Here is a 25,208-nt window from a genome sequence, read left to right on the forward strand (position 1 = left end):
CAGGGAAGGGGAGGGGAGGGAAGGGAAAGGGAAGAGAAGGGGGGAAAGGGATAGGGAAGGGAAAGAAAAGGGAAGGGAAGGGGAAAGGAAGGGAAAGGAAAGGAAAAGGGAAATGAGAAGGAAGGAAGGAAGAGTGAAAGAATTAATTAATTAATTAATTCAGGCTAGAGTCTACCCATGACTCAATCTGCTCAAAAGAAATGGCAAAATACTTCTTGCTTGAATGACACCAGTTCCTCTCCAGTTGTGTAAACTTAACTGCTCTTCCTCTTCCCAGCCTCACTGCTTAACTCTTAAGAGCCACCAAAGGACTACCACAATCCAGAAGGGCAATGATGTACTCTGTCCAGTTCCCTACACCTGAATGAATAGTCAAAAGAATCCCAATTCTTTTTTTTTTTCCCCTAAGACAAGGAGCAGTACCTCAAATTAGCATTCATACCAAGCATTACTATCTGATGATGAACGTACTTTTTCCCCAAATTGGACCAATGAAATTTTGTCTCAGACCATTCTACACTATACCATCGAGTTTGCCTGGCTTACAGTTATGCAGAAAGGAAAAACGTAAATGATTAACCTAACACCATGGTGGTTTACATGTACAGTGAATGATTTTGTTCAAGAGCACTTCCGCATTTAGCAAACAGTGGTTCTGGTCAATGGCAGAGCAGAGTCAGCGTCGTCGTCCTTGCCCTCATAGTCACTTCACTTCTGTTGTCTTCTACTCTCTATCACTGACAAAATATTTGCAAAACATAAAGGGAATCACTTTGCACTGTAAGAATAAGATCTATATTTTGCAAAACTATTTTTAGCCATTTAATACAAATGCCACCTGTTTATAAAAATGGTTTTGTGGTTTAAAGTGGTTTAAATTGGTCAGTGAGGGGCAGCTAGGGTACCACTGGGAAATATTTCTATGTAAATTGCCTAAAGAGATCTCAGAGGAAAGGGTCCTGACTCCAAGTGTCCAATAATTTGAGATGAGCTATTTTTTTCTCTGTCATGCAGTACTTTCTTATCTATTTAAAAATAAAAATAAAATGGTTTAAATGGGAACAGTTTTAAATAAGATAGTTCCGGGGAAGTTATATATAGCTGAAATAAGCATGAAATGAGTCATAATTCAATTAAGATCATTTACCACATTTTACTTCTTTATCCAAAGTGGTAGGAAAATCAAGACGTATCATTTGTCAGCTACACACTGCTATAGGAAAACAAGTCACAGTATGTATTGTCTAATTATGACTTAACTTCTTGAATTTAGCTTTTAGAAGAAAGATAATTTATATTCCTGGGGAAGCAACTTAAGTGTGTCAGGTTATGGTTTCATTTGGTTGCTTCCAAAAGCCAGACATACCCAGATATACTGATATAAAAGATCTCATTTTATTCTATATGTTAAAGATTAATTAGTACCATTTTCTAATTCCTCAATGCCCAAATATGTGGCAAACACAGTACACTCGCATGACTCCCAGTGACAATTGTGATAATCAGGGTGCAAGCACTGTGGAGGGAAAAAAATTCCTGAGGTCTCTTCTCTTACTGAGAGGCAGAGCCCGTGGAAACCGCTGGCTGCTGTTCTTTGGTTAGGGAGATACCAAATGAATCACAGTATCGATAGGTAAGGTGGTCCTGGAGAGCAGGACTGATTGAGAGATGCTGACTAAAGGGAGTTTCCTTGAGTTGCACCGCAGTCAGATCAAACCAGGGGAAAGGCCTGGGGTGAAAAAAAAAAAATACTGTTACTTTCTTATGTCTGTTTAATACATCTGATTTGGCTGTTAAACATTTCCTTTAAAGTTTTCCAACATTTGGAAATAAGGTTCTTTATTTTTTACATCAAACTAATTAAAATTCATAAACATTCAGCTACAGCTTTTCACTATGTGGATTTAATTGTACTTGTGATGCATTTTGCATGTTTAAGTACATTTTTCTAAGTGCATTTGGGAGGAAATTCATAATTTAAGAATGATTATAACAATGACATTGACATCCTTTTCAGTATTTGTTCCTTAAATTTAGAAATAAAATACATAAGGGGCACTGGGATGATTCAGTGGGTTAAGCATTGGATTCTTGATTTTGGCTCAACTCGTGATCCCAGGGTCATGAGATCAAGCCCCATGTCAGGCACGGTGCTGGATGTGGAGCCTGCTTAAGATTCTCTCTCTCCCTGGGGCACCTGGGTGGCTCAGTGCGTTAAGCCGCAGCCTTCGGCTCAGGTCATGATCTCAGGGTCCTGGGACCAAGTTCCGCATCGGGCTCTCTGCTCAGCAGGGAGCCTGCTTCCCTCTCTCTCTCTGCCTGCCTCTCCATCTACTTGTGATTTCTCTCTGTCAAATAAATAAATAAAATCTTAAAAAAAAAAAAAAAGATTCTCTCTCTCCCTTTCCCTCTCCCCTCTGCTTGCATGCACATGCTCTCTAAAAAAAAAAGAAAGAAAGAAAGAAAAGAAAAGAAAAAGACATAGATGCATAAGAGTATCATGGACATTAGGAATATAAAAAATCTGGGGGCCTGAGTGGTGCAGTCAGTTAAGTGTCTGACAATTGGTTTCTGCTCAGGTTTTGATCTCAGGGTCATGAGCTCGAGCACTACATAGGACTCCATGCCCAATGCAGAGTCTGCTTAGGTTTCTTTCCCTCTCCCTTTGCCCCTCCCCCAGTGTTTGCACTGTCTCTCTCTCTCTCTCTTTAAAATAAATAAATAAATCTTTTAAAAAATAGAAAATATCTCATTTCTTTTAAGATACCTTCAATTTTATAGGAAAAGAAGTAGAAATAAATACACAAATGAGAATAGAGCAACTTTATAACTCAAGTTAATTCAAGTTAAAAAGTATCAAGACATAGGGTTGTTACAGTGTTAAAAAGATCAGAGTAAAAGCAAGGATATCTGTTCTCACCCCCCTTATTTAACATATACTGGAAGTTGTAGACAATGGAATAAGGCAGGAAAAGGGAAAAACAGCATACAGATTGGGGGAAAAAATGATCTGTCTCTATTTATAGATGACATGATTATGTGGAAAATCCCAAGGAATCTACAAAAAGAATTTCCCAGAACTAATAAATGAGTTCAGCAAAATCACAGGAAACAAACAATACAAAACCCACACATACACACACCATGAACACTTGGACACTATAATTAAAAATGCAGTTCCATTCACACATACACAGAAGGAATACTTGGATGTAAATCTAACGAAACATGCATAAGACTTGCATACTAGAGCACCTGGGTGGCACAGTTGGTTAAGTGGTGAACTCTGGGTTTTGACTCAGGTCATGATCTCAGGGTCATGAGATTGAGACTGGCATCTGGCTCTGCGCTCAGGACAGAGTCTGCCTGAGATTCTCACTCCCTCCCCCTTACCCCTCCTGCTTATGTTTGTGCTCTCTCTCCCAAATAAATAAAACTTTACAAAAAAAAAAAAAAAACTTGTATACTGAAAATTACAAAATGCTGATGAAATTAAGAAGCTCTAAATAAATGGAGAAACATACTGTGTTCATGGGTGGGAAAACTCAACATAATAAAGATGTCACTTGTCCACAAATTAATCTACAAATGTAATGGTAAAATAAAAATGGCAACACCAAATCCTGGTGAGAATGTAGAGAAACTGGATCATACATTGCTAGTAATAAGGTAAAACAGTACAACCACTCTGAGAAACAGTTTGGATGTGTCTTAAAAACAAAACAAACAAAAAGCATACAACTACCAAATGACCTAAGAATTGTAATCATGAGCATCCATCCCAGAGAAATGAAAAATGATAGTTACAAAAAATCTGTACACGAATGTTCATAGCAACTTTATTCCTAATAGCCAAAAACTGAAAGAGAAAAAACAAAAAACAGCCAAAACCTGGAAACTGCTCTGGAGTCCTTCAACAGATGAATGATTAAAGTATGGTACATCCATGCTACAAATACTCCTCAGCAATAAGAAGGAATGAACAATTAATACACACAGCAACTTGGGTGAATGTCCAGAGAATTTGCTGAATGAAAAAGGTCAATCCCAAAGGGTACATACTCCATGATTCCATTTATGTAACATTCTGGAAATCACAAAATATGGAAATGAAAAACAAATTAACAATTGCCAAGTTGATGAGGAGATGGCCAAGATGAAGGGTCACTCAGTGACAGATCAGTTCTAGGTCCTGACTATATCGGTGGCATTATCCTGCTTGTAGTATTCTATCATAGCTTTATCATATCCATGTAGAGATATTTGTATTAAAATGTGTACCGTTGGGAGGAAGTAGATAATTGGGTATGTGGAATTTCCTTGTATTATTTTAAAAAACTGCATGTGAAGGATTTCACTCATATGTGGAACTTAAGAAACAAAACGAACATAGGGGAAGCAAAAAATAAGATGAAAGTTGAGAGGGAGGCAAACCATAAAAGACACTGACCTCTAGGAAACAAACTGAGGGTTGCTGGAGGGGAGGTGGGTCAGGGCAAGGGATAATTGGCTGATGGACATTAAGGAGGGCACCTGATGTAATGAGCACTGGGTGTTACATGCATCACTGTTACAGTGATACATTAGTGTTACATGAATCACTAAATTCTACCCCTGAAACGACTTTAAAAAAAAACTGCACATTAGCCTACAATGATCTCAAAAGTTTTTTGAGGGGTGCCTGGGTGGTTCAGTCAGTTGAGCAGCAGACTCGTGCTTTCCACTCAGGTCATGATCTCTGGGTCCTAGGATCGAGCCCCAAGTCACACTCGGTGTTTAGTGCAGAGTCTGCATGAGGATTCTCTCTCACCCTTTCCCTCTGCCCCTCCCCCTGCTCTCTCTCTAAAATAAATCTTTTATTATGTGCTTTTGGGTAAATTGGAAGGGGAGGTGAACCATGAGAGACTATGGACTCTGAAAAACAATCTGAGGGGTTTGAAGTGGCGGGGGGGTGGGAGGTTGGGGTACCAGGTGGTGGGTATTATAGAGGGCACGGCTTGCATGGAGCACTGGGTGTGGTGAAAAAATAATGAATACTGTTTTTCTGAAAATAAATAAATTGGAAAAAAAATAAATCTTTTACCTATTTATTTTTTTAAAAGATTTTATTTATTTATTTGACAGACAGAGATTATAAGTAGGCAGAGAGGCAGGCAGAGAGAGAGGAGGAAGCAGGCTCCCCACCGAGCAGAGAGCCCGACGTGGGGCCTGATCCCAGGCCCCTGGGATCATGACCTAAGCAGAAGGCAGAGGCCCCAACCCACTGAGCCACCCAGGTGCCCCAATCTATTTGTGTTCTAACGATTATTCATTTAGGGGTGCCTGGGTGGTTCAGTGGGTTAAGTGGCTGCCTTCAGCTCAGGCTGTGATCACAGGGTCCTGGGATGGAGCCCTGCATTGGGCTCCCTGCTTCTCCTTCTGCTCCCTCCCTGTCCCACCTCATGCTCTCTCTCTCACACGAAAGTAAATGGATACAATCTTAAAAAAAAAAAAAGCTAATGGGGCGCCTGGGTGACTCAGTGGTTAAGCCTCTGCCTTTGGCTCAGGTCATGATCCCAGGGTCCTGGGATTGAGCTCTGTATCAGGATCCCTGCTCAGTGGGAAGCTTGCATCTCCCTCCCCCACTCCCCCTGCCTTCGTTCCCTCTCTTTGCTGTGTCTCTGTTAAATAAATAAATAAAATCTTAAAAGAAAAAAAAAGGTAAAACAAGCGTTTTAAAAAATTTAAACAAGTGTTGGGGAAAAAAGTACGATTCACCAAGAGGACATAAAAGTTATGAACATTTTTTCGTCAGATGATATGGCTTCAAACTTTACAAAGATTATTAGAAATATAAAGAAAATGTGAGACACTACAATCAGAGTGGAAAAACTAATATGTCACACTTCTCATTCTAACAAATCATCTGATGAAAAAGAATAAAAAATAGCACTTTTCCAACTTGAATACTTGGGACTTTGTAAAAATGCAGATTCTGATTTCATATAACTGGGGTGGGGCCCCGGATTCTGTATTTCTAAACAAATTCCCAGATGATGACACGGATCCCAGCTAGTCTGAGTAGCAAGGACATAATGGGTTTGAATAACACAGGAACTTTGTGCCCAACAAGGTCATGGTTATTTTAAAGACCAAAATAGCACATAGCTGAAGAGGCTAGATGAGCATTCTTAGCTCTTACTATTTTTATAATAATAATGTGATTGAAATTAAATGAACCGTAAATATTCAAGAAGCTAAGAAAAAGAGCCACAAAATAACACAAAAGAAAAGAGGAACAAATTATTAAAGATAAAAGTAGAAATACTTGAATTAAAAAGTTGGCCAGTAGAATAAATAAAACTATAAACTGATTATTTTAAAAAATCAATAAAATAGACAAGCTGCTAGCAAATTTAACCAAGAAAAAAATGTTAAACACATATGTGATCTTAGAAATACAAAATGAGATATAATCTGATGAGATTTTAAAAATACAAGTACAGTCATGGGCCATCAAATTTGAAATCCAGATAAAAATGAAATATTTCTGCTAGAAAAATACCATCAACCAAATACCATCAACCAAAGTTGACTCAAGAAATTATAAACCCGAACAGATCATAAACTGGAAAAACTGAAAAGACAGTCAAATAGCAACTTCCCCTGCAAGATATTTGGACCACAGAGACCTACAGTAAAGTTCTGTCAAATCTTCAAGAAATCTATAATTTCTCTGTTCTGTTCCGGAACTAAAGGCTTCCTAATTCTATAGGGTTAATACAATGTTGACACCAAATTTGAAAACGACAGACCAATTTTATTTTTGAGTATGATGTAAATGTCTTAAATAAAATACAAGCAAAACAGAGTTGGAAGTGTATCACTAAGTAGAGTTTAAGAATGCAATGAAAGCTTAATATTAGGAAATCTATTTATGTTGTTTTTATATTAATTAAAGGAAGGGAGAGATATGAAACCCAGTCTACACATATATTTTGGTTAATGTGACTTTTCATTTTTAAAGATTTTATTTATTTATTTGAGAGAGAGAGAGAGAGAGAGCATGCACACACAGCAGAGGGGTTGGCAGGAGAGACAGAGGGAGAATCAGACTCCCTGCTGAGCAGGAAGCCCAATGCCGGGCTACATCTGAGGACCCTGAGACCATGACCTGAGTCAAAAGCAGACACTTAACCATCTAAGCCATCCAGATACCTGGTTCATGTGACTTTTAAGTCTTTTTTTTTTAAACCTTTGATTTCCCCTTCCTCTTTTTTTTCTCTTGCAGTTTATTTGTTGAAGAAATTCAGTTGTTTAGCCTCTAAAGTTTCCCATATTCTGGGTTTTGCTGATTATAGCTCATGGTCATTTAACACTCTCCTGCCTCTTGAATTTATATCTACAGACCTGATCAAATTCAGGTTTGACTTTTTTTTGTATAAGAATATCTCATCTGGGGGGCGCCTGGGTGGCTCAGTGGGTTAAAGCCTCTGCTTTCGGTTCAGGTCATGATCCCAGGGTCATGGGATGGAGCCCCGCATCGGGCGCTCTGCTCAGCAGGGAGCCTGTTCCCCTTCCTCTCTCTCTGCCTACTTGTGATCTCTCTATCAAATAAATAAATAAATAAATAAACTTTAAAAAAAAAAAAAGGACATCTCTTCTGTGTCTATTTTTTCAAATTTGTGTCTATTTTTATCTAGTAACACATTGTCTCTCCTTCTGCAGTGTTAAAACTGATTAACAGACTCAGGCTGATCTACTCATTATGAAGTTCCCATCAACTTTTCACCTAATGTTGCCCAGATTATTTCATTAGAGGTTGCAAAAGGATGATCTTCTATCACTTCTCCTTCATTTTCAACTTGATAAATAGTGCCAGAAGCCAAGAGCAAACATCCTACTCAGTGATTTAACATTAGAAACAGCCCATTTTCAGTTCACTTATCACAGCATATATTAATAGTAGTTACATCTGGAGAGTGGGATCTGAGGGTAGTACTTTCACTTTCTGTTTGGTACATTTTGGTTAATACCTTGTTTACTACAAGCACTTGTTAATTTTCTAAATTTCCAGGTTATTTTTTAAAAACACACATGAAGGGGGCAGCAGGGTGACTCAGTCAGTTAAGTGTCTGACTTCAGCTCAAGTCATGATCTTGGGGTCCTGGGATCCAGCCCGGAGTCAGGTTCCATGCTTAGTGGGGAGTTCCCTTGTCCCTCTCCCTCTCCCTCTGGCCCTCCCCTGCTCATGCTGTTTCTCTCTCAAATAAATAAATAAAATTTTTTAAAAAAAATTCATATGAAGAGGGGTGCCTGGGTGGGGTTAAGCCTCTGCCTTCAGCTCCGGTCATGATCTCAGGGTCCCGGGATCAAGCTCGGAATCAGGTTCTCTGCTCAGCAGAGAGCCTGCTTCCCGCCCCCCACTGCCTGCCTCCCTGCCTACTTGTGATCTCTCTCTCTCCCTGTCAAATAAATAAATAAAATCTTTTTAAAAAATTCACATGAAGAATAATTGTGTAAGAAGGACTAAGATTCTGGAAAATAAGATTAAAGAGGACTTGGTCTACAGATACCAAAATATAGAGAGATATTACAGTAATTAATCATAGCATGGGAATAGAAAAATGGGTCCACAGTTCAGAATACAGTCCAAAAATATACCCACGAATATCTTGCAGTTTAGCAAATGATAAAAATCTCATTTCAAATTGGTAGGAAAAGAAATGGCTACTCTATAAATAATGTTAGGGCAACTGGCTTTCCAAAATGAATAGAAGATACTGAAAATCCCAAACTGATTAAAGGTTTAAATATTTTTTAAAAATTTACTAGAAGAAAATATAGAATATCTTAGGATGAAGAGGTTCTTAATTAGTATGACTTGAAACCCTAAAGTCATGAAGTAATTTAACAATTTTGACTACAAAAATTAGAGTCCGTAAACAGCAAAATATACCAAAAAGTAAGAGAAATACAAAAATTATTTCCAATATACATAACATTCCCACTAAAAACCTTTTATAAAACAATAAATAAAAGCAAATAATCCAAAGGAAAAATAAGCAAAGAATATAAAATGAGAATAAGATGAACACAAGAGCTGCAAGTTGGAAGCTGGAAAAAATATGGACAAATGATAACACTGAGCTGAATCTGAAGTCAGCAACAGGGAAAACCAAGACTCAGTCCATTTACATCACAGAACCTATGGAAGACTCAAGAAGTACATCAGGAATTGGGAGCGAGATGGGACTAAAAATAGGATGACGGGTTGAAAATCTTAAAAAGGAGGGACTCCTGGGTGGCTCAGTCACTGGGCATCTACCTTCAGCTCAGGTCATGATCCGGGGTCCTGAGATTGAGCCCACATGGGGCTCCCTGTTTGAGGGGAAGGCTGCTTCTCCCTCTCCCCTCCCCCTGCCCGTGTTCCTGCTCTCACTGTCTCTCTATGTCAAATAAATAAAAATTTTTTAAAAAAATTCTTAAAATGGAGAGAGGCCCTCCCAGCCCCCTACCTAATGCTCTACCTTCAGGAGACTGACCCTCCTCCTCCCCAACAGAAAATTTATTCTCTGGAAGGATTAACTAGAAGGTTCCTGGACAGGGGGACAGTAGGCACTATTGAAGGAAAGGATTTGCTAAATATAGGGGGGGAAAGTTTTTAAAAATCTAGTGATAGGACCACCCTCTTCTTTTTAATTTTTAATATATTAATTAATAATTTTTATTAACATATATTTGTTATACTATTTGTTTCAGGGGTACGGTTCTGTGACTCATCAGTCTTACACAACTCACAGCACTCACCATACACAGCACATACCCTCCCCAATGTCTATCCCCTAGACACCCAACCCTCTCACCCCCTCCAATCCAGCAACCTTCAGTTTGTTTCCTGAGATTAAGACCACCCCTCTTCTTCCACACATACACAGCTCTCTTTCCCCAAGTTGGATCCCAAAGACTTAACAATTTCAATATTCAAGGTTTTCCAAGGAAATGGTTGATCAAATCATTCTGGAGTAAAGACCACACTAGCACAAACAGTTTTCAAAAAGGGGTATAGCTCGGGGGTAGAACATTTGACTTCAGAGTTTCCAAGCAACTTTCTAGTGCTGGGATCTGAAATATGAGCAGACAGAGTTCTCCATATAAAAAAGCTTTGAAAATCAAAGATAGAGACCAAAACAAATAATCAGAGAACAACCTGAGGGAGACAGATTCCTCACAGAAGTAAAACACCTGCTCTCATTTACACTCTCAAAGGGATAAGAGATGGTATTGCATAGTGAAAACACAACAGGATGCCATATAAAAAAGGGATATTTGGAGACTTCTAAAAAATCTTTGAAAATATTGAAAATAGGGGTCCCTGCTTAATCCTCTGCCTTCTGCTCCGGTCACACTCTCAGGGTCCTGGGACGGAGCTCTCTGAATCGGGCTCTCTGCTCAGTGATATTCTCTGCTCCCTTCCCTGTGACCTCTCACACTTTCGCTCTCTCTTAAATAAATAAAATCTTTTTAAAAAATAATAAGAAGGGGAGCCTGGATGGCTCATTTCTTGCGCATCTGCCTTCAGCACAGGTCATGATCTCAGCATCCTGGAAATGAGCCCTGCATGGGGCTCCAGGCTCAGAGAGGTGTCTGCTTCTCCCTCTCCAACTCCCCCTGTTTGTATTCCATCTCTCGCTGTCTCTCTGCCAAATAAATGGATAAAATCTTAAAGAGATTTTTAAAAATAAGAAAATATTCAAAATAGGGGTACTTGGGTGGCTCAGTCAGTTAGGCATCCAGCTCTTGGTTTCAGCTTGGGTTATAGACTTGTGGTTGTGGGATCCAGCTCTATGTTGGACTCTCTGCTCAGCGGGGAGTTTGCTTCTCCCTCTCCCTTTGTCCCTTCCCACTGTTTGTGCTCTAATAAATAAATAAAATCTTTTTTTAAAAAGTAGGAAAGATAAAATCAGAGTACCAGTCCAGGGGGTTCAACAATGGACTAATAAAATATTTAGAAAAAGAAGAAAGAAAACAGGAAAGGAGACAATATTATCAGACATGATTGGAGAAAATTGGAGAACACGACATTCAGATTAAGAAGGACCACTGAGGGCGCCTGGGTGGCTCAGTGGGTTAAGCCGCTGCCTTTGGCTCAGGTCATGATCTCAGGGTCCTGGGATCGAGGCCCGCATTGGGCTCTCTGCTCAGCGGGGAGCCTGCTTCCTCCTCTCTCTCTCTGCCTGCCTCTCTGCCTGCTTATGATCTCTCTCTGTCAAATAAATAAATAAAATCTTTAAAAAAAAAAAAAAAGAAGGACCACTGACTGTTCTGTTTCTTTTATGTGTACCACTTACATGGGTATTTCCTTTACAATGGTTAATTAAACTGGGTATTTATGGGATATGTACTTTTTCTGTGTAAGAGTTATATTTCACAAAATTTTTTAAATTAAGGGAGGGAAAAAAGGAAAGGTTCACCCTGTGCCCAACACAGTGAGTTTAAATAGATCCACATCAAAAATAAAATAAAATAGACACACATCATGACGCAATATAAAATTTCAGGATACTAAGGTCAAAAGATCCTATAAGTTCTCAGAGACAAAAGAAACAGATTTCGAAGGATGAATTCAAAAGCTAGAATGGCACTGTTCCTCTCAACAGCAACTTGTCTATAAGACAATGAAGCAATGCCTTTAAAATTCTGAGCGAAAATCACTTCTAACCTAGAGTTCTATACCTAGCTATGTTCGCAGTAAAATATTATGTTAATATAAAAACATTTTCAGACATAGTCTCTTTAAGTTACTTCCTATGCATTCTTTCGTAAGGAAGCTACTGGAGGATATGATCCACCACTATGAAAGAAAAAATCCATGCCAGAGGAAGAGGGATCCAGGAAAAGAGATCCAAGGCAAGAGAGATAAAGGAATCACAGGCTAACGGGGAAGGAAAATCCCCCAACAGAAAGTGCCTCACAGGCAGCTGGTGATTGATTAGAATAATTGAGGATTACTTGCAAGGTTCTGGCTTGAACAACTTGGCAAGGAGCATGTATTTAGGCAGGAGCAGGTATGACAGCAGGCATGCTAAGACTAGTCGAGTTTGAAGAGAGATGGTGGCCACAAACTTTCTTGGGTTTCAAGCTGACGTCTAGGGTAGAGATACAGAGTTGTGTGCTGTCCACGGAAAGATGGCAGCCAAAGTCCCCGAAGTGGTGAGTACCCATGAACGAAGTGCAGGATGGCAAGCAAAGAAGGCCTAGGACAGAGCCCTGGAAACTCCCAGATACAGGATGAGGCAGAAGAGGCGCTGTTGGCAAAGGAGTGGCTGGAGAGACAGGAGAATGTGAGGTTATCAGGAAAGTCAAGAGAAGAGATTGATTCAAGAAGGTTGGAACGTTCAACAGCCAAGGAAGAAAAGGGTTAAAAAGCATCCAGTGGGGGCACCTGGGGGGGTGGGGGGCTCTGTCAGTTGAACACCCAAGTCTTGATTTCAGCTCAATGATCTGGTCTCAGGATTATGAGATTGAGCCCTACATCAGGCTCTGCACTCAGTGGGGCGTCTGCTTGGGATTTTTCTCCCTGTCCGTCTGCTCCTTCCCTCACTGGTGCGCACGCAAGCACACTCTCTCTCTCTAAAAATAAATAAAATAAAAGAAGATCTTAAAATAAATAAAAGTATCCAGTGAATTTAGTGGCATGGAGGTCACTGGTAACAAGGGCAAAAATTCTTCCCTATTAGATTATCAAAGGTTAAACAGATTGGTCAAGTAATCAAGCTATAGAGAAATGGCACACCCACATAGTACTGGTGGGAATGTAAATAGGCACCATATTTTTGATAAGCAATTCGGGAATACCTATCAAACATAAAATATATTTCACCTCTGACCCAAAAATATTCTTCTAAAATATTCTTTTAGATATTCATCCAACAGAAATACTGGTATAAGTGTGCAAAGTAAGTACAAGAATATTTAGTTGCAGGACGCCTGGGTGGCTCAGTCAGTTGAACATCTGCCTTTGGCTCGGGTTGTGATCCTGGGATCCTGAGATCAAGTCCTCCATCGGGCTCCCTGCTCACCGGGGAGCCTGCTTCTCCCTCTGCCTGCTCTGCCTTTTGCTCCCTCTGCTTCTGCTTTCTCTCTGACAAATAAATAAAATCTTAAAAATAAAGTGGGGGGCACCTGGGTGGCTCAGTGGATTAAGCCTCTGCCTTTGGCTCAGGTCATATTCTCAGGGTCCTGGGATTGAGCCCCACATTGGGATCTCTGGGGGGCGCCTGGGTGGCTCAGTGGGTTGAGCCTCTGCCTTCGGCTCAGGTGGTGATCTTGGGATCCTGGGATCGAGGCCCGCATCAGGCTCTCTGCTTGGCGGGGAGCCTGCTCCCCCGCCCTCCGCCTACCTCTCTGCCTACTCGTGATTTCTCTCTGTCAAATAAATAAATAAAATTTAAAAAAAAAAAAAGAATATTTAGTTGGAGCCCATATTCAGAATTTGGGGCACTGGAAAACTACATTGCCATCAAGAAGAAATAAGACCAGGCACCCGGGTGGTTCAGTTGGTTAAGCTTCTGCCTTAGGCTCTGGTCATGATCCCAGAGTCCTGGGATCGAGTCCCACATCCGGCTTCCTGCTCAGCAGGAAGCCTGCTTCTCCCACTCCCCCTGCTTGTTTTCCCTCTCACTGCCTCTCTATCAAATAAATAAATCAATCTTTAAAAAAAAAGAAGAGGGGCGCCTAGGTGACTCAGTGGGTTAAAGCCTCTGTTTCCTCTCAGGTCATGATCCCAGGGTCCTGGGATTGAGCCCAGCATCGGGTTCTCTGCTCATCAGGGAGCCTGCCCCCCCACCCCGCCTGCCTCTCTGCCTACTTGTGATCTCTGTCAAATAAATGAATAAAATCTTAAAAAAAAAAAAAAGAAGGGGCGCCTGGGCGGCTCAGTGGTTTAAGCCGCTGCCTTCAGCTCAGGTCATGATCTCAGGGTCCTGGGACCGTATCCGCATCGGGCTCTCTGCTCAGCAGGGAGCCTGCTTCCCTCTCTCTCTCTCTCTGTGCCTGTCTCTCTGTCTACTTGTGATCTCTGTCTGTCAAATAAATAAATAAAATCTTTAAAAAAAAAAAAAAGAAAGAAGATGAATAAATCTAATGAAATAATGTACCCAACAGATAACCTATGCAGTTGCTCATAAATGAAGTAGATATGATTGTATTGACATAGAACAGCTTCTATAACATAGCAAGTGAAAATCAGTATACATAGTCTGCATGTTTCTGAAATGTATATAGATATGCATACATGTTACAATATCATGACAACATAAATATATGTTTGCAAATGTATAGATTAAAAAGACAAAATATAAAAGCCATATGAAATGGTGTTTGGAAAGCCAAGGAGAGCTTTCACTTTTCCACTAGAAGGAATTTTTACAAGAATATATTGTTTCGGGGCACCTTCAACCCATTCTGTTGGTTAAGTGTCTGCCTTCAGCTCAGTTTATAGTCTCTGGGTCCTGGGATTGAGCCCCGCTCCCTGCTCAGTGGGAAGTCTGCTTCCCCCTCTCCCTCTGCCTCTCCCCTCTGCTCGTGCACTCTCTCTCTTCTTTCCCCCTCAAATAAATCAAACCTTTAAAAAAAAAACCAAGAATGTATTATTTTTATAAAATTTTAAAGATTACATGAGAGAAAAAAGGAAATAAAGATTACATTAGAGGAAAAAAGAGAACAAAGCACCTGCTACAACAGTGTGGCAGAAATTAGAGTCACCAGCCGTCTGAGGCCTTACCTCCGCTGAGGCAGGTTCTTGCTGTAGACCTGGCTGACAAGATCACGTAACTCGAGGGTGGGGCAAGACGCGCCATCCTTCCCACAGGCTGCCGAGTGCACAGAGAGGAGCAGTTGGTTCAGCAGCTGCAGCGCCCGTAGGTGAGGCACGTCCCTGGCGGTGCAGACGTTTAGGACTGTGTACAGCACTCCCTCCAGCCACTTGAAATTGAGGGTTATTCCCCCTGCGCGTTCATGGGGAGGGAAATACCAGTTAGCATCACCAAAAGGGCTTGCCTAGAATGTAGGACAAACCCAGACAGTGAACAGCCGCCTTTTCTCCAAGACAGGCGGGTCATATGAACCTGAAGATAAGCAAACACCCCTCTTTGTAAGCCCAGAGCCCTAACTGTGCCCTTTATAACAAATGGCATGTTAACCCTACCGTAGGAGGATGGGGGTGACTAATGTAGGCATTGCTAATGGCAAAAGCATTCTAGAAATCTCTAGAATGATCCTTCCATCAAGAAGAAGAGAGTTAAGGGAAAATACAAGATTAGAGCAGGGAAAAGCCGTTAAGGCCCAATATCACATCCTCCTATTTAAACAGGCTCTTACCTCTGGCTGTTTCTGGTTCAGCCTTAACAACGCTCAGACTTCTCTGCTTTCCCTAAAGCAGGCAGGCTTTTCGCCACCGAAACTGTTCCCTTTCAAAACCTACATAGCTGGGGGCACCAGGGTGGCTCAGCGGGTTGAGAGTCTGCCTTTGGCTCAGGTCATGATCCTGGGGTCCTCGGATGGAGCCCCGTGTTGGGCCCCCTGCTCAGCGGGGAGCCTGCTTCTCCCTCTGCCCCTCCCCACGCTTATGCCCTCTCTCTTACTCTCTTTCAAATAAATAACATTTTTAAAAACAAAACAAAAAAACGTAAATAGCTGAGAATGTGTCCAGCCTGTAGCCCCCTACACCCATACCCAAGACACACACAAGCACACACACGCTGGGATTATAAAATAGCACCAGGCTGAGAGGAAAGTAACTTTGAAGAGACTGCCCAAAACACGGCGAGCCATTACCAGCCGAACTGAACGGGCAGGTGGCCTGAAGAATCACAGGATCTTGGAGGGCCGCTGTGATGTCCTTATTGGCCCCCCAGATGTTGACCCATTCTTCAACACACTGATACTGAGGCCGCAAGATATTGGTGTGGTTCAGTAGGAGTTTCAACCTGAAAGGAAAGCCCCCAAGACAGGGAGGGCAGAGCTAGGACTCCCATAAACCACCCCACGATCCCCTGCATTGGATCACATCCAACCCCAGTGACTTCCTGCCCTGCACAGCACCCCTTGGAGGCAAATGTGGTGGTGGTTGGGGCAGACTGGAGGGCACTGCTTCCTAGTCGGATTGTTCTGCAGTCTACCGGACACTTAGTGTCTCCCACCGGGCGCTAGGCTAGACAGCAGGGGTACAAAACAATATTTGACACACGCCGTCAATCACATTTCATGCTGTTGACTGACGGTTTTCCTTCCCATTGATGTAAGAGGGGAACACTAGTCAGCTTCCAGCGGAGGGAAGCAATGCACTTGCACATCAAAGAAAACGTTCCAGCCTTAAGGGCTGGTTATGGAGAAGTGGGGAAGACACAATTAGAAAGGCAGGCTGGGGGCGCCTGGGTGGCTCAGTGGGTTAAGCCGCTGCCTTTGGCTCAGGTCATGATCTCAGGGTCCTGAGATCGAGGCCCGCCTCGGGTTCTCTGTTCAGCAGGGAGCCTGCTTCCTCCTCTCTCTCTGCCTGCCTCTCTGCCTGCTTGTGATCTCTCTCTGTCAAATAAATAAATAAAATCTTTAAAAAAAAAAAAAAAGAAAGGCAGGCTGGGTGTTGCAGAAGAAGCTGTTTCCGCCTTACTCTTGTGAATGACCAACTCCAAGCGGGATGTAAGGGGCTGGGGTGCAGGTGGGGGGTGGAGCCAGATAGGAGGGGATGGGGCAGCTCTGCCAGCGCCGTGCAAACAGGGTACCTGGCTATTGGGATGGCAGCTACGAAGCTGTACACGATGCGGTCTTTCTCGAGGCGGGTTTGAATTTCCAGGCAGATATTAGGCAGCTGAGATGGCAGGCAGCAGAGGAATATCACGTTGGCCCAGTCCACCAGTTGAGGGTTATGGTAAAAACACTGGATTCCCAGGTTCTGGAACTCATCTGGGAGGGATAAAGGAAGAAAGAAAGATCACAGTACAAAGGAGTTTGACCTAAACATCAGCTGTGGGGAGAGGATGACAACGACTCTTGCTCGAGTCCTGTCTCCACGTAAATCAAAGAGACCCCGTCCTCACGTCTTCTAAAGCATTCGGGCCATGCCCTAACGCCATTAGCAAAGCAGCTAGTGTCACTGGAGCCATGCTTGAGGTTGTAATTCATCCTTATCTTGCTTTTAGACCAAATGCTAGAATTTGTCAGGTTTGTTTGTTTAGGAAGAAAAATAATCGGGAAGAAGGCTTCTTGCTCTAATTTACAGACGGTTTATCTTGTGCCAGGTGGCATACAAAGTACTTTACATACTTATGTAAGGCAATCCTCACAAAGACATTTTGACACTAGTATTATTCCTATATTACAGATGAGGAAACTGAGATTTTGAGAAATCACAGGGCTTTAGCTGGTGGGAAAAGCGAGGACAGTAGAAGAACACAGGACAGAGGCTGGAAGGAGTCGGAAAGATACACTGACAGTTTCAGTAAAGTATATTGAGAACAAGATAGTTTGAAATGTTGAGAGAAATGTGATGACTCCTGTATTTGCTTTCAGTCATTGGTAGTTAATCACTGTACTTATCTGAGATGGATTTCAAACATAAAAACGTAAACTCACATAAGGTAGTGTGTGTGTGTGTGTGTGTGTGTGTGTTTAAAGATTTTATTTATTTATTTGACAGACAAGATCACAAACAGGCAGAGAGGCAGGCAGGGGGGGGGGAGGCAGGCTCCCTGCTGAGCAGAGAGCCCAATACTCTCTAACCCAGGACACCTGGGTTAAGCGTCTGCCTTCGGCTCTGGTCATGATCCCCGCACTGGGCTCCCTACTGAGTGGACAACCTGCCTCTCCCTCTCCCGCACCCACCCCAGCTCATGCTCTCTTCTCTCTCTCTCTGTCAAATAAATAAATAAAATCTTTTAAAAAAAGAAAAAAAAACTGATGCTAAGCATCTTGAATTCTTCCTTATGCAACATGCAGGGATGTTCTAAAACTGTAATTTTATTATTAATAAATATAATGCTTTCCAAAGAATATATGTACCTTATTGAAACACATATACTGGTTCTTTTGATGAAATTTAAGAAATTTGTCTCACATGGCAAGATTTTTTTTTTAAGTTTAATAGAGAAAGAATACTTGCAAATTAATAAGAAAAATTCAGGCACTGCAACAGAAAAACTGGACAAAAAGAACTAAAAAAAAAAAGAAATAGAAATAGAGCTATAAAACATATTCAGTTCTTCTAGTGATCAATGAAGAATATATTAAAACAAAAAATTTTAAAGGCATATTAAAATGATGATTAAGGGGCACCTGGGTGGCTCAGTCTGTTGAGCGTCTGACTCTTTTTTTTTTTTTTTTAAAGATTTTATTTATTTATTTGAGAGAGACAGTGAGAGAGAGCATGAGCGAGGAGAGCGTCTGACTCTTGACTTCGGCTCAGGTCATGATCTCAGGATTATGAGATCGAGCCCTGCTTCAGGCTCCATGCTCAGCAGGAAGTCTGCTTGAAATTCTCTCTCTAACTTGCCCTCTGACCCTACCCCCACTGGCATGCACATGATCTCTCTCTCTCTCTAATATATAAATAAATTAATCTTTAAACACACACACACACACACACACACACACACAAACACCTTTCTAACTTTTTTCAGGGCTAGGGAGCAGAGAACTCAGCATCTCTGTGCAGGGGTGCCTTTCTCAAGGGACCCTTTCAAAATGGCCTCGTCAACCCCCGAGCCCCTCTCTGCCACACACTGCTCCTCACCCAGGGCCTCTGGCCTCCGAGTAGAGATCCTCAGGTTCTCAGCAGGGATGGGGACAAGCTGAAGCAGTACACGAGCCAGCTGCTTCCCGAGGTGGCCGCCTCCGATGATGCCTACCTTTAGCTCATCATCATTGGGAATGTCAGCAAGCACGCCAGTTGAGAGACAGCTGGAAGTTTGCTTCTCGTGGAATGATTCTCTGGAGAATGAACACACAGATACATAAATAAATACACGTGTGCTCTGTAGCTCTTCACTGTGAACCTCAATGCTCTGTGCGCCAACACCCTCACATGGCAGCCTGGAGCACATTAAGCGCCCCAGAGACAAGGCATTCCGGTTAGGGGCCACTTCTCCAGCATTGCCAGGGAAGGAAATGTGCCCTAAGTGAATTTGCCACAAAGTAAAGCGTACCCCTTCAAGGGACCAAAACTTGTCTAAAACATTTTTTTAAATGATCATATTGTGTTGCGGTTGTTACACGTACCATGCATTTCCCTGCCTGCTTAAACACAAGGTCTGAATACTTAACCGTTTGACTCAGAACTATCACTGTGAACTGCCGACTGTCTGTGCAGCACCCTGGGACACTGGGGGCCAGCTCCGTCCCCACTTCCTGTGCGGACAGCGGCCAGTTTTCACTGCCACCATGATAAGATTTCCCCTGTCCTACCACATACCGACTCTTTCTGGTTTGCTATTGTAGTTTTGCATACATCTGGGTAACCAGGGAACTTAGCTTTTTTCAAACATCTGATTTATCAGAGTAAGTGGTATTAGGGGGAAACAAACCTGAGAAATGGAGGATCAAAGGTTTGAGGTCACTCTTTTCCAGAGGCTCACTTACTGTGGGTTCTGGATCTGCTTCCTTGGCCCAAGGTGAACAAAGTCGGACCTCTGAATCCATAAGGCATTGTTTTCTGTTGTTATATGACAATCTTATACTTGTTTTCTACTTCTATTAGAATTAGTCTTAAGCTCTGGAGTTTCCATATAAACATCACAAGCCACTTTCTATTTAAGGCTTCTCTCTACGTTGAAAGGAAAATGTTTTCTCTGTGCCTGATCCTTCCAAATATAAAATGCCTCCCAGAAATGTCACATTCTGGTTTCTCACCACTCATCTGGGATGCAACCAGAAGGTTTATGTCTTCTTATCAACCAATCGGTAGACCATTACGCCTCTTTTTGTCTCTGCTATAGACAGAGACTCTGTTATATATATATAACATGTTCAATTCAGATCTGGTCCCACCATCCAGGAGTAGATCTAATTTCAGAAAAAAAAATAGTTTGGGGGTCAGGGGGCACTACCAATGTTCCAGGAGTAGCTTACACAATCCAAGAGTCTGGGCTTAGATACTTGGTTCTCAGACACTTCCTATTTAAATTATCAAAGCCACATGGTACAGAGATACCAGAGGGCAGGACTAGACTGAGCTTCTTTGCAAATCAGTATCCCTGGGTTTCATGCAAGTCACCTGACCAAAAGGACCCCCAAAGTTTCAGGTGGCTTTCCTGTTAGGGAGAATTCCACCATTAGCTTAGCCCTTGAAAGGAAGAACCACCCTCATTTTCAGCCAACAGCCACAGGATAGCTAGGCATTGGTAGCAGTGGAAGACAAGCTGGTGGTCCCAGGGGGTCCATGAATGGCTGAACAAATGAAATGATCATTTAGCCAATCCACCCACCAAAACAAAATCATAAGCTATGCTTCATTATGTAACCACAGCCAAGGGACTCTGGTATTCATTTCCCAGTGCCTTCGGACTCGTAGTGTTTGACTGTGGATTGGAAAAGGTAGGAGGACACACCCTGCCCAAGTTATCCTCCAACATAGAAAGTTTAAGTTGTCTGGATACTCCTCAGCGAGGCTTTTCTCCATCTGCCAGACCTTGGAGACCTAGCTTACCTCAAATTACACAGTAGCTTGCAGAAGAAGGTTGCATGGGCACAGGACTTGATCATCAGCCCTCGAGAACGGCCCTGCAAATACAGCCAGCTGCGATCTTCCTCTTGAATCCCATACTCAAACTGCAGGGACTCAAGGTCCCCTAGCATGTCCATTTCTAAGCCACCATCTCCTGCAGTGACAGATAGCAATCAGTTTGGCTCCCTGTCTTGGAAGTCTATGCAGGAGGGCATGTGCCCAAGTCACAGGCTCTCATGATGGTGGGCTGACAGCACCTCTCTCCCCCGACGCTCTGTACTTGCACTGTGAGTCCTGGAGGATTCCCATGCACTGATCGCCCACAGGTCTGTTCAGGTTTTTCATGAATTCCTGGATTTATGAAAAACCTGAACAAAAACCCAAAGTAGTGTTCCTCCACATAGCTACACGCACTTTTCTCAACAGACGCATTTACATTAGCAGTAATGCTCGTGTATTGGCATGGATGTTCGTGGGCCAGGACCTTCTCTCTTCCACTCCCTCCAAGGCTTTAGAAATAGGATTGGCCATGTACACCATGCTTCAGAAGAATTCTTTGCACTAAACTCTGTGTTCCGCAAAGGATGGGAAAGAGCCCAAATTCACTAACATGGTCCCCTGCCTAGGGCAAGGACATTTGGATTTTAGAAAAGGAAGCCAGAGATATATAAACCCATTTACATTGATCTCTCACCAACCAAAGTGAGGAGAAGGTGGCACTACTCCTCAGTACTTCTGGTCTTGGAGGGTAAGAACTACATTTCCAAGGAGAATTACCAAGAAAGTTGTCATTATGACTCCTTAGCTACCAGATTACTTCAGTCTCTGAGACTTAAAGGGGCCAGTCCCACAGAGATGCTTTCAGATCTCCCTCATGAGGACAGGAATTCTTTCCACTAGCTTCGCCCCCCCCCCAAGGATTTATCTATTTGAGGGGGGAGGATCAGAGGGAGAGGGGGAGAATCTCAAGCAGACACGCTACTGAGTGTGGAGCCCTGCACAGGGCTTCATCTCACAACTCTAAGATCATGACCTGAGCTGAAATCAAGAGTCAGACACTCAACCGACTGAGCTACCCAGGCACCCCTTTCCACTTCTTCTAGGAGCACTAGGAATAGGGAAGTATGGGATCCTCCTTTTCCTATCAGAAGGTTCTAGACTTCTAGATTTTTCCTAGACTGTAATATCATAGAGATCTCAGCACTACTCAAGCAGTTATTTTTCAAACTCCTTTTGTATTCAAGAGCAATGAATAAGATGCGTAAGTTCTGGGAATCTAATGTACACCATAGTGACTTCCGTTAATTATATTATATACTTGAAATTGACATACTTGAAATATATGCTATATACTTGAAATATATACTTGAAATCTTAAATGTACTCACCACATACACGCAAAAGATAACTGTATGAGATGACAGATGTGTTAACTGTGGTAATCATTTCACAATATATATCAAATCATCATGTTGTATGCCTTAAATATAATTTTTTAATTTTTAATTTTATACAATTATACTTCAATAAAGCCAGGGAAAGAATCAGTGATATTCAGAACTCTATTTTATTATGGCAATGGCAAAACTGAGATCAGAAATCAAAACTCGCTTAAATCCCTAATCCACTTTTTTTTAATCTCTACTTTCCATGTGGGGCTTGAATTTACGACCCTGAGATCAAGAGTGGGACTCTCTACAGACTGAGCCGCTAGGCACCACTCTAAACCACTTTTTAAATTTAAAAAAAAAAAAAAATTTTTTTTTTGAGATGAAACTCACATAACATAGCCATTTAGAAGTGAACAATTCACAATACACTCACACCGACTACCTCTAGTTCCAAAACACTTTTATCTCCCCAATGAAAGGAAACCTTATAACTATTAAGCAGTTACTTCCCACTTGCCAGCCACCCTCCTCAGGCCCTGGCACCACAAATCTGCTTTTTGTCTCTGTGGATTTATCTTTTCTGGACATCTCATCTGAAAGGAATCACACAATATGTGACCTTTCATGTCTCTGGCTTCTCTAATCCCTTTCATAGCAGGGCTCTTTTTAATTTTTTTTTTAATTTAAATTCAAGTTAGTTAACATACAGTACAGCACTGCTTCCAGGAGCAGAATCCAGTGACTCATCACCCACATAGGAATGCACTGCTCATCCCAACAAGGGCCCTCCCAAGTGCCCATCAGCCATTTAACCCATCCCCCACTTACCTTCACTCCAGCAACCCTGTTTGTTCTCTATAGTTAAGAGTCTCTTGTGGTTTGTCTCCTTCTGTTTTTACCTTTTCCTTCCCTTCCCCTATGTTCATCTGTTTTGTTTCTTAAATTCTACATGTGAGTGAAATCATCTGATTTTTCTGACTTATTTAGCTTAGCATAATACATTCTAGTTCCATCCACATTGTTACAAATGTGGTTCCATCCACATTGTTACAAATTACTCATCCACAAATCTAGTTCCATCCACGTTGTTACAAATTACTCTGATGAAAAAGAATGAAATCATTTCATTCTTTTTCATCAGAGTAATATTCTATTGTGTGTATGTACATATATACATGCACAGTGTATATGATATACGAACAGATACACCCATCTTCTTTATCTGTTTGTCAATTGATGGACATTTGGGCTCTTTCCGTAATTTGGTTATTGTTGATAATGCTGCTATAAACATTGGGGCACATAAGCGCCTTTGAATCAGCATTTTTTATTTTATATCCTTTTGATAAATACCTATCAGTGCAATTGCTGGGCCATAGGGTAGTTCTATTTTTTAACTTTTAAGGAAACTCCATACTACTTTCCAGAGTGCCTGTACCGGTTTGCATTCCCACCAATAGTGTACAGTTTCCCCTTTCTTCACAGCCTCACCAACACCTATTGTTTCCTCCATTGTTAATTTTAGCTATTCTGACAGGCAGGAGGTGGTATCTCATTGTGGTTTGATTTGTATTTCCCTGACGATGAGGGACGTTGAGCATTTTTTTCATGTATCTATTAGCCATCTGGATGTCTTCTTTGGCAAAGTGTCTATTCATGTCTTCTCTCCATTTCTCTCTTCTTTTTAAAAGATTTATTTGACGAGAGAGAGAAAGAGAGAGAGAGAAAGCGCACGCAAGCAGAAGCAGGAACTCCGTACTACTTTGAGTGAGCAGCAGAGGAGGAGGAGGCTCCCAGGGAAGGTGAGGCAGGGCTTGATCCCAGGACCCTGGGATTATGACCTGAGCTGAAGGCAGAGGCTTAACTGACTGAGCTACCCAGGCACCCCACTTCCGCCCATTTCTTAACTGGATTGTTTTTTGGGTGTTAAGTTTGATGAGTTCTTTATAGATTTAGGATACTAACCCTTTATCCAACATATCATTTGCAAATATGGTCTCCCATTCCACTGGTTGCCTTCTGCTTTTGTTGTTTCCTTTGCTATGCAGAAGCTTCTTATCTTGATGAGGTCCCAGTAGGTCACTTTTGCTTTTGTTTCTCTTGCCTCCAGAGGTAGGTCTAGTAAGAAGCGGCTACAGCTGAGGTCAGAGAGGTTGCTTCCTGTTTTCTCCTCTAGGATTTTGGTGGTTTTCTATCTTACATTTAGGTCGTTCATCCATTTCGAATTTATTTTTGTATAGGTGTAAGAAAGTGGTCCAGTTTCATTCTTCTGCATGTCGCTGTCAAGTTTCCCCAACACCATTTGTTACAGAGACTTTTTCCCATTGGATATTCTTTCCTGCTTTGTCGAAGATTAGTTGACCATCATACAAGGGCTCTTAAGTCACTCTCAATCTTAGCACTTGAAATGAAGAGTATGCAAGTTCTTATCAAGTTCCAGAAAGCACTTCCTTATGTTGCATGTGATGTTATTGTCCTGAAGGAGAAAGAAGTTCAAAACCTTCCCACTCAGCCTGACCATGCAGCATTGGTGAACCTGTACAGATGTGGACCCTAAGCCCATCCTTCACTAACACATTCTCAAAAATGGGGATCCAGTGGCTGTGGCTTTGTAATATGGCAAGTTGGCTAGCCTGAATTACATTTCCCAGAATTCCCTTCCCTGAATGTTTCTGGTTAGGGTGTGCCACAAGAGACTTTTGTGCAAGATCTGGAAGGCTGAAATGAAGCAACAGCATTTTGTGTTGATGCTTGCAAGGTGAGGGCAGGTACTTTGTCTGCTAGGTACCGTGTTGGTGTGAGGCCGCAGTTGGACCAGCAATTGCTACAACTTCCCCTGGACACTCGTACAGCTTCTCACTCTCCTGAGCCAGGTCTGTGGTCAGGTCTGCAATAAAGGCCACCAGCTGTAGGACTTTCACGTCCTCAACACTGGAGCCAGTGAGAACTGACAAGGGTTCCTGTCTATCCTCCTGGGCTCCATCTTGCCCTTGCTTTTTCTCACATTTTATCCATCTTCCCTTCCCCACTGCATGCCCTACAGACATCCAGCTCTACCACCACATACGAAAATTATCTTCCAGAGACTGTTTAACCAGCGCCATACTTGAATGAAGTCAAAT

At 42.0% G+C, this 25,208-nt stretch overlaps 1 protein-coding gene across 1 annotated transcript; it reads right to left on the minus strand.

Annotated features, from left to right (window-relative positions):
- Positions 1-1,446: 1,446 nt before the first annotated feature.
- NOXRED1 (NADP dependent oxidoreductase domain containing 1) lies at positions 1,447-24,384 on the minus strand. Its single transcript, XM_044231656.1, is given in 8 exon segments — positions 1,447-1,729; positions 14,765-14,987; positions 15,817-15,968; positions 16,761-16,941; positions 18,767-18,963; positions 20,678-20,849; positions 24,052-24,238; positions 24,240-24,384. Coding segments are annotated over 8 exon segments (1,356 nt in total). The 5' UTR covers positions 24,306-24,384; the 3' UTR covers positions 1,447-1,551.
- Positions 24,385-25,208: the final 824 nt, after the last annotated feature.

The sequence above is a fragment of the Neovison vison genome, chromosome 13 (assembly GCF_020171115.1).
Source record: "Neovison vison isolate M4711 chromosome 13, ASM_NN_V1, whole genome shotgun sequence".
Taxonomy (NCBI): Eukaryota; Metazoa; Chordata; class Mammalia; order Carnivora; family Mustelidae; genus Neogale; species Neogale vison.